The sequence below is a fragment of the Thermobia domestica genome, chromosome 8 (assembly GCF_964235325.1).
Source record: "Thermobia domestica chromosome 8, izTheDome1.hap1.1, whole genome shotgun sequence".
Lineage (NCBI taxonomy): Eukaryota > Metazoa > Arthropoda > Insecta > Zygentoma > Lepismatidae > Thermobia > Thermobia domestica.
The window spans coordinates 137,420,900-137,431,412 of NC_137461.1; the positions used below are offsets into that span (position 1 = coordinate 137,420,900).

Consider the following 10,513-nt stretch of genomic DNA (forward strand, 5'->3'; position numbering starts at 1 on the left):
TTGGAAATTCAGCGAAAATTTTAGATTTGTGTTTGAGTGTTTATTCTGCACAGGAAGATATCACAACCTGAAACATTTTTGGGCAATTCCATGAAAAGTGAAACCAAAATAGAAAATTTTAGAAGTCTGTTAAGGAAGTTAAGCGATACACAAAATTAAAGATGAATGCTTCTATTTTATCACTACAAGTAGCATATGATTCAGAAATACAAGATATTGACGTGACGTGACTTCAATGATAGGGAAAGCGGAATTAGAAAAAATAGCAATGTTACATACATTATTTTACTATTTGTGTCTTTAAATGAATTAAAGTATTTTGCTGCATTGCATGTTTGTAACATATAAATCAATGGAAGATAAACCTATGACAAACATTTTTAATTGTAAATGTGAGTTTGTGAATGGCAAAAATCAGTTATATGAAAGTATGAACGGAATGTTACGTCCGTAACAGATTTAATGCAAAAGTTTCCATTGGGGCTTTTCACTGCAACGTGGAGTTGTGAAGTAAGTGGTGCTCTTTTGGTTTCTTAGAACAAACCTTCACGCAACTTCAAATGACTTGCAGCTGTTGTAAAATTTATCAGAACTCCGTTACAGACGTAACACTCCATTCTAGCAAAAGTTGATTAATTGTAGTTTATATTACAACGGTAACGGGCTAGAAGTGCTTAATATTAGCACTAGCCCGAAGATAAAAAAGAAGAAAAAATCGTAATTATAATTATTATAGACACACACGTCGTTGTTATAAGATCTGTAAATGTACAATAACTTAGATATATTCCTTCTGTTTCAGTATCCTTAAATAATGGCTCCAGTTAAAGAACGTGTACGGAAGCATCGGCAAAATATAATTTTGAAAATTTACACACATTCGACACTTTCTGAATGAAGAAAGGGAAATTTGGATATTATAGAAGTGCTCATAATCTTCTATAATATCCTTTTAGGAGAAAATTTTCGAAAACGCTGAAATGTGTCCCGAGTTTCATCTACCTAACTTGAGAGATTCGTAAGATACTCCATTTTATGCAGAAAATGTAATCTCTCCCCCCCCCCCCTCATTAGGATACGTGTTTCAAAACAACAATGTTTTTTTATCTCATGCTTTCAGAACAAGAAGGTATTCTGTCTAAATTTCACATTTCTACCCATAGTAGTATGGCTTGGATGATGATGAGTGAGTCACTTCTACTTTTTCATATGTCGAAACCATTAAGTGTGTACTATGGTACATTTGTAATTGATTAAGTAATGTATTAAAGATAATTTCAACGACAAAAATCTGTATATATTTATAACTTTCTTTAGTATTATTGTGTTGAAATTCAAAAGTGGTCATCTCAAAATAAACGTGAATATATAAGTTCGTTTAACTTACAGTTTTTTAATTTTATTTTTTATTTTTACTTTTTTAGGTCCAGCCAGATGTACTACATGTTTGGATTTCTTTTCCTCGTCTTCGTTATCTTAGTTATCACATGCTCAGAGACTACTATCCTTCTGTGCTACTTCCATCTGTGTGCAGAGGTAAGTGAAGTTACTTGAGTAAAACATACATTGTGAGTACTGTTGTGTATCAGTTTGTGTTGTACTTTTCAGTATGTATCAGAAATTCTATTCCATAAAATTTTCACGATCATTTTCCTCTTCCACGTTAGATTCTAGCTTTGTTGTACGGTTCTTATTTGAATTAGTAATTAACTTCCAGGATATCGTGAAATCTTGGATGAGGACAGATTCTGGGTTCATTTCCGATGGGCATTGAAATTTTCATGTTGATCCAGTACAGTATAAACTTAGAATGTTTTTCATTTCTTTTAGTTTGAAGTATACTAGGAATCGAACTCAAACCAACGTGACTAAAGTTCAACTACTAACTGCATGACTAGTTGGGAGATCAGTCTGGTGTAATGGTACCTGTAAAAATGGAAGGGACGGGGGTGAACTAGATACTGTTCGTGCTGTACCTAGATGTTCAGGCTTTTCATTATCAAATTGAATTCCGTGTAGTATATACATTACATGTTCATAAATCATAGTCGATGGATGTACAGAAGTTGAATATTCTAGTGTAGCTCTAGTATGAGTGTAAACTGTAAGATACTTATAGTTGAATCTTTATGTGTTTATATAATGGTCGAAACGCATTCAAGAATACGTATGGACGAACAAAATTCGCATCACAAAACATGTCTGTATCGGGAACACTGATCTCTTAGTTTGAAAATTCGAGTGCATCCACCACCGTAGAGACCATTTTTCTTGTAGCTTGAAGGTCATGGGACATGACGAATGTACTTACGTATGATCAGTCTGTGTTTGCCATAGTAGGATATGCCAGCTAATGTCTGCTGTTAAGTGGTGCTTTGAGCGTGGCCGTATGGTGAGTCTGCGAGAGGTCGATTCCATCAATGGGATGCATAATAGAAGGTATAGAATTCTCATCCCGTTGTGAGCGCATGAACACTAAATTACTCAGATTATTGCAAACAATGTACATTTCCATTTCTTTGCACGATTATCCCTGATACTTACCCATCATCAAGACCAAGAACATATTTGGTGGTACGAGAAGGGATTTCATGATACGAGGGGTGAGGTGAATTAAGGGTGGAGGTGTTCATCGATGAAAATTGAATCTATCTGAGACATATTGATAGATGTGTGAGTGTCAGTATACATGCAGATGAAGTGAAAACTTCAGTGTGTGATCGGACACATATAGAACTCATACATGGCATTCTGAGGGAACAGGGCGACGACAATAAGAGATACATACTCCTCGCTTCTGGTCATCAGGGGAATATGACTAATGCATCATTCATTCATGACATAAATCCGGCCTTCTCTGAACTTCGACTTCTGAAATTCCATCTTCCATCAGGATAACACGACCCCATACCGTCTAGAAAACCTAACATAGTTTACTAGGTAATCCTAATCTGGGCTGCTAGGTTGCCGGACCTAAGCCCTGTCAATAACGCGTGTCGACGTTGCGACGTTGCCTAACCGGCAAGCGAGTCTGGCAACAAACATCGTCCAGCTTCGTCAAAATCTACAGCGAGCGTGTGATACCATATCCCAGATACATGCTATATCTGCAACCATGAATTAGTTCAGCAACTCCAGTGGCTCACTCAGTGTCCAGATTGGACCATTAGTGAATATCTATGGTCAATTTTAGAGCAGTTGCAAATGATCCATAATTTGTGTGTTGCAAATTCACTGTAATAATAGATAAAAGTGGTCCAACGGCGTGTTATTCAACTAACTTGCATTTTATCAAGATGTTTCCATTAGTTTAATATTATTTTAATATATATATATAAAACAGTACACTAAGAAGAAATTGTATATATATCTATGTAAGTTGAAATAGAAGATATGAGTACGAGATAATTCTGAACTAAAACACACAATAACATTACGCGTGTTTGTTGAATTTTAACATCCCTTTCAACACCGAGGTTATATGAGACGTGAACCTGCAGTTAAGGTGGAATCCGAAATCCGAATCACGGTAGTGCCTTCAAATTTTAATTTTCTCCCAACCAGGACCACGTGCACTTAAGTTGCACGCGCTAGTCATTAGACGACACAATAACATGGGTTTAAGTATTTTTTTAGTGTGTTTTCGTTCAAAACTATCATCAAAATGTTAGTTGGCGAAACTGTAACACGCATGTAGTTTTTTATGTGAATATATTGTTTTGCTCAGCAAATAGTTTGTTTGTGTTTAAAAACTATCATGTTTTTTTATATTTTTGTTTCCTACGCTGGGATTACTTTGTTCTAACAGTTTGTAAAATATGTTCTGGAAATTCACTGTAGAATTGTTAAATATAGAAAATTTGTACTGCGTTAGGTTCTATAAACTTTCGTTTACACTGTTTGTTATTGGTTTATTTTTAACAGTATGTAAATGCTAATGTAATATTTTCTATCATAGGATTACCATTGGTGGTGGAGAAGCTTCCTTACTAGTGGGTTCACAGCATTCTACTTGTTTGTGTACTGTATTCACTATTTTGTTACAAAGCTGAACATAGAAGGTGCTGCCTCCACCTTCCTTTATTTCGGGTATACACTTATCATGGTATTCCTTTTCTTTCTTCTGACAGGTAAGTTCTTTCACTAATTGCTTGCTTGTCTTGTACAGATGTAAATAAATATAATATCAATTAGGATAAGGCATTTAGATTTCTATTTTAAGTAAAGCGGAATTCAAACGAACGTATAAAGACGGTGAAAAATGAAAAAGCAACAAAGTATGTTGCTCAGATAACATAATGATTTTGTGGAGGTTATTGTATAACATATGGATGTGGATTAGCAAGAAATAAATATGTTCAAAACTTTTATTATATATTGCGTATTACTATCTTTTTTGTTAAAATACGACACATCATAAAATACCATACTCTTCAAATGTTCGTTAGTAAATTTAACAAATTGAATTTCACAAAGTGTAAATCTCAAGGCGATAACTTGAATTTATCAACAACTTATTTTTTTAGATTAATTGAAATGTAGAGTTAAGGTGAGAATACTATCAAAAACTTTTATTGCAGATGTATCTACAGTATAAAAGATGGTTGTATTGTATATACTCTCTCACAGTCTGGTTTATTAGATAGATATGTATTACAGTACGTTCATACATGTATATTTTAGTGAAACGGTTTAGAAGCAACAAAATTTAAAATTAGCCAAATATTATAATTAGAAGACTAAGAAATGTTAATAAAAGATACCCGTAGATTTTTCTTTAATTTGCAAATTAATACGGAAGTTTGTCCACTGTAACTGTATAGTTCTTCGACAGTACTGTGCATATTTCACCTCTTGTCAATTGTTGTATTGTCCAATACGCAATCAGCAATCAAATTACGTACCAATACTGTAACATTAATCATTTCATTTACGAGTTCTTCCCACGTAGTAGACTTCTATAAAGCCCAAAGAACTAACAATCATGTCACACTAGTAATAGGTGCCTACGCTGAGATAAGTTTCTAATTGTTCTTTTATACTAATTTGAGAATGTTCAGTCCGATGGAACTGTTTTTAAACATATACGTTAATGGGACCACGGAAAAAAATGATCTCAAAGTTAGGATCTTTGAAGTATCGTTTATACCAATAGTAAAAGTGCCCATGTTTCCATAGATTTCTAATTTGACTTTTTATACTAATTTGAGGATGCTGAATCCAGTGGATTTTTTAAAAATAAACATTTGCGTCCATGGTATTCCTAGAAAAATTATCTCACATTTGGGATATAAATATATATTTATCCCAACTTTGAGGTCATTTTTCTCGTGACTGTAAGGACGGTATACTTAAAAATAGTTTTATTGGGTTCAGTATCTTCAAATTAGTATTAGTATAAAAAGCGCAATTAGAAATATATCCAAGCGTGGGCAATTTTTCCTAGTGGCATGATCGTTACTTTTTGAGTAGTTCTTAATACTAATGTTAACGTACGGTTACAATACATCTCCTCGCCCCGCAGCGCCGGTCACATCTCTTCTGAAATCGGCACTTCTTTATGGCGTCCTTATTGGAAACGCGTGACAATGCACTAGTCTCGGAAGCATATATTAGGTAAAATGAAGGTGAAAATTCGATCTCAGCGCTTCGTCTATCATCTAACGCGGGCACAAAACCAGATCTATTGCCCAGAATATGTCGCCATTGGAGTACTTCTCGAGACAAAACAACGAGGTTCAGGTTCTTAAATGTAATCATAGTACCAAGAAAGATTTGGCTTGATAGCCAGTTTTTAATCTCATGGCTTACAAATAGCCAATGAGAAAACACATGTACCGAAATTTGTTCGTATCAGTTAAGATACCTTAAGATATTCTGAAAAAGAATGTAAGTAGTTTCCACAATGAAGGTGATCGAATTATAGTTAACAGAAATAAACGTGAATTTTATACATGCAGTAATATTCAGAAAGTTCATTAGGACTAGTAATCAAAAATTCTTCCAATCAACATAAGGTTAACAGAACAATTACACAGTCGGATACAGCATTCCGTAGCGAAATACCAGTAGGTATATTTACCACAAGAGATACTGTAAACATGCAAGATATGAGGAAGTATATGAAAATATAACAAGCACCGTTAACGATTTCATATAATTAAACCATTCGGTGAACTTTCTGTTGATTATTTGTGTATATATCATTGGTTTTCTAAATATTATTATGTATTTTATATTTTTGTCAACATTTTATGATAATTTCCCTTCTCACTATTTCATTATTACATTTTAACTCATTATAATGTATTTCAGCATTATTTTCATTAGTCATCGCATGAATATATGTGTATTATGTAATAGTTACCTTTTTCTTATACATATTATTTATCCTATCTAGTTCATATTATTCACTTCATGCTCAATAACTCCATTTGTTATTTAAAATGTTACTGGCATCAAGCGTGTTAAAATCCATAGAGTATATCTTGAGCCTATTTTAAAATTGATCTGTATCTCTTACGTATTTATTTTATACATTACAAGGCAACAATTCACTATGTTATTTATGTACGTTGATGATTCATTTGCTTACGTGCCTTTTGTCTTCCTTATTTTCTTAGTACGTTAGTCCATTTGAAATTATGTAATTATGTATCTAACATTAGAATAACAATATGCCGAGAGATGTTAAAATTAATATGTAACTTAAAATTTAGCTGAAAATAGTGGCCGTTATTTGAAGATGTTATTCGCCTGCAGTCTGCGATGTACGGTCTCCAAGTATTTCCCATACTTTTAGACAGACTTCATGGTAACTTGGCAATATTTCTCATAAAGAAAATTCATAATGGTGAATGAATCTTGCTATAGAATGGTCTCGCCAGCAACGAAATCGCTAGAATTATTTCTTTACTTGTTCGGCTGCAAACAAGATTGTTTCCGAAAAATGGACATTTTCTATAGATTACAGTGGTAATTCCATTCCTTCGGCTATTGCTCTTATTTAAACTATATTTACGATCCCATAAAATTCATCTTACTTTGCAATTGAGATTGAGATGCCGATTTTTTTCTACGTCTGAAAATCTATGCATTTTGCACAGAAAATTTTATTATTCTACTAATGTGGAAAAAATAATGTTAGCAGAAATGCAGTATGCGGGATTCTTTAATGGCAGTATAATGAAACATACAACATGCACTCATATAATTAATCAAAATTGTATATGAAAATGAGAGAGAATATGTAGGTCATAATAATTACCAGCAGAACGTTAAGGTTAACAGCAAAAATATAATTGAATGAGCAACATATAAATACAAATATCAAACCCATAATATAATTATAAAATATACGTATGAACAAAGGCTTTTAGCTGCAGGTGGAGCACTACATGGTAAGAATGCTAGGAACAGACTAGCGAGACAATTTTCTGAAATCACTAATTAAAATATGAATGATATGCGTAAGTTCTTAAAGTGAAACATTCCATTTTTAAATATGAATTTCAGTTACCTTCATGAGAGTATCAATAACTGTTTCTTTCAAAAATTAATTATAACAGCGTAGTGGTGTCTCGCAATACTATGAAATCATATGACCAAGTTTTTCAGTGTAATATGTATTCTACTAAAATTTCATGTAAGTCATTTATTGCGGATAACTGAGGAAATAACTGTTATTTTCGTTCATTATTATTGACTTCACACCTATCGAGAATTTGTGTAGGAAAACAATGATTTTTTTTGTTTCATTTCCCATAATATTTAATTAATTTTACCGTCATAGACACTGTTTTTAAGATTTTTAAATACAAAGTAAACGTAGTTTTAAGGGTTTAATACCGGCCTCAAAAGTGAGGATTTATGGCTGATCTTGATAGTGATTCGATAGCATGCTAGCCAACGCACCGGCAATGTAAGCTGGTTATATTTGTGGTCTGGTCGTACGTTTTTCGCTCATTGAATTCTGTGTCTGTAATTTGCTTACAGCGCCATTGTACTAAAATGATTTTTTTTTTTTTCAGTAACTTCTAAACACACATCATTTCATATAGTTCCTAATAATAAAAAATGCGGAATACTTTTGCAATGTAATAAGTGCATTGGTGTTCAAAATAACTGCATAGAATCTCTGAATTAATTTTAAAAAATAAGTAAACCAACCAGTTATTTTTAACTTGGGAAACATACAATCAGCATTGTTCATCACTGTTTCTCCTTTGTAGTAGAGCTTTCCGGTTGTCCTTACAACGCTGGGTATATGCTGCACTATCGCATTATCTAATTTTCTCAGTCACCCGTCATAAGTACTGACCAGACGTGTGACACTGCTTGCGAGAACCAGTAGACTATTGTCAAAATTTTAACAATTTGTTTTCTGTTATGATGTTCACTTGAATAATGTTAGCTAACTTATTTGTTTTGCATTTTATTAACAGGTACAATAGGCTTCTTCGCATGTTTCTGGTTCGTAAGGAAGATCTATAGTGTCGTGAAAGTAGATTAGAAGCAAGCATTTCGAAGTGCTTAACGAATATTGGATGTGTTTTAACTCCATGAAGTGAGGAAAAACGTTCACTAAAACGTGCACCAGTGCTTTGATTTTTTTTTGTCCCTAAGTGGCCTGTGATACAATAACTTTACATAAATAATTGTAGACTCGAATTAGTTCAGAATACAAGTTCTTACGTCCTGCCCTCAGACAATATTTTATAGATCATTAAAAAAAAAGAAGTGAAATATTACAAGGGAAGGATGCGAATATAAGTTATTGTGTGTATTGATTGATTGATTGAAATAAACTGATGCTTGTTTAAGAATGTGTACATGTAAATTTGAAAATGTTAATGTGAATAGACTTTAATAAATATAATATAATTATTCACATGCTAGCACAACATTATATACATATACATACATATGACTTTTTTGTGTTTCGTGTGGTTGACTGTTGCGTTATTTGTGAGTTGGCGTTGCTGAATACTGATTTATTTGGAATTGGGAGGTTGGTGTGTATTTCTTCATGAATTACTCTCAACTTCTGTTTTCAGCTTCTTCGTGAATGAAGAAAAGTTTGTTCTTTTTATTAAAACAAAGAATGAGAGTGGTGGAAGTTTCTTTTCATTCACTGCTATTTAATTATGTGTTGAATAAAATAAAAATGAACAGAAGATACTGGTAGGTTATTTGCTGTTATAATTGTTTGTTCTGTTTTTGGAAAACAAAGAAGAAAGTGTCTGCACCACTGGATTTTCTTCAATATTTATGGTGAACTTGATTTTGTTTATTGAAATCACCATGAAGGTTTAGTTGGCTGCTTTTCAGAGATGCCATTTCTGTTTCATTGTTTGTTTTGTAGGAAATCTTAATGTTTTAAGAAACAAAAAATCTCGTTGTAATTTAGAATATTTCATTTATTCATATATATACAGTACCTATATGCGAATGAATGAACTTGAATCATATTTATTGTTAAGTAGAAACCAAATTCGTGAGAATATTTACGAAGAAAAATAATTCAAAGTGTTAAAATGTGCATCCAATTTTCACATTGTTTCATTTCTACTGCAAACTTACTGTCTGTTTTATAGTTTGTAAATTAACGTCTTTCTTTCTTAAATAAAGTTCATTATATTTTAACAAATCATCGGTGATTTGTCTTTTTATTGATAGTAGGTTGAGCTGACCTGTTTACTGATGAGAGGTCTTATGGAAGGGGGTCTTTACTCAAAGAAGTATTGTGTGTGTATCACTGTTACAAGAGATCAATATACAAATGGCTACAAGACATGTATATATTTCATGTACAATAGGTAAATATGTAAATCTATTCCAGCAGAATAAAAAGTATCAGCTGCATCAGACTGCAGCCAAGTCATACTTTTTAACGCCTTAAAAATTGATTTTGATTTTTTCGAAAACTACACATGAAGATTTTGGCTTAAATCTCGTTAACCATATTGTGTACCATCGTCTTGGTAATGTCACAATAAAAAAGCGTGATTAATATATACCCCAGTATGAGTTCCCTTGAGAGGTGGTGCGGTTATCTTACAATATCAATTTTAGATTTACTAAAAGAGAACAAAAATTTCTTATTTTTCTCGAAAATGTGAAATGGAGATCCGTGGCTAAGCGGGTTAGGGTACGCTTCTTTTGGTGTGGGAGTCCCGGGTTCGATTCCCGGTGGGAGCTCATGTGGTTCGGATTCCACGTTAATCAATAGGTCCACGTGTCATAAAACCTCACTGCTGAACGGGACGTTAAACTTAAAATCAACTCAACTCGAAAATACGAATGAGGAGTTATACGCACCCAAATCAGTCTGTTCAGCCCCATGAGATTATCAATTAATACATCAGTATGTGTCCTATCTTTGAGCATTTTTTTTATTTAAACTCTAATAATACTGTAAGATTTTTTTTTTTTTATTATTAGTGAGGTAAATATTCCATTTTTGTTCCCACCCAACACGCACAAAATTGAAGTTTATTGGTAGTAGAAATGT

General features: G+C 33.0%; 1 protein-coding gene across 1 annotated transcript in view; it reads left to right on the forward strand.

Moving 5' to 3' along the window:
* TM9SF2 (transmembrane 9 superfamily protein member 2) overlaps window positions 1–9,650 on the forward strand; it is a 72,053-nt gene extending 62,403 nt beyond the window's left edge. The window contains exons 13-15 of the mRNA XM_081769042.1: window positions 1,425–1,536; window positions 3,959–4,130; window positions 8,445–9,650. Coding sequence (XP_081625168.1) covers window positions 1,425–1,536; window positions 3,959–4,130; window positions 8,445–8,512 — 352 coding nt within the window. The 3' untranslated portion in view covers window positions 8,513–9,650. The remainder of the gene's footprint in view (window positions 1–1,424; window positions 1,537–3,958; window positions 4,131–8,444) is intronic.
* The last annotated feature ends 863 nt before the right edge of the window (window positions 9,651–10,513 follow it).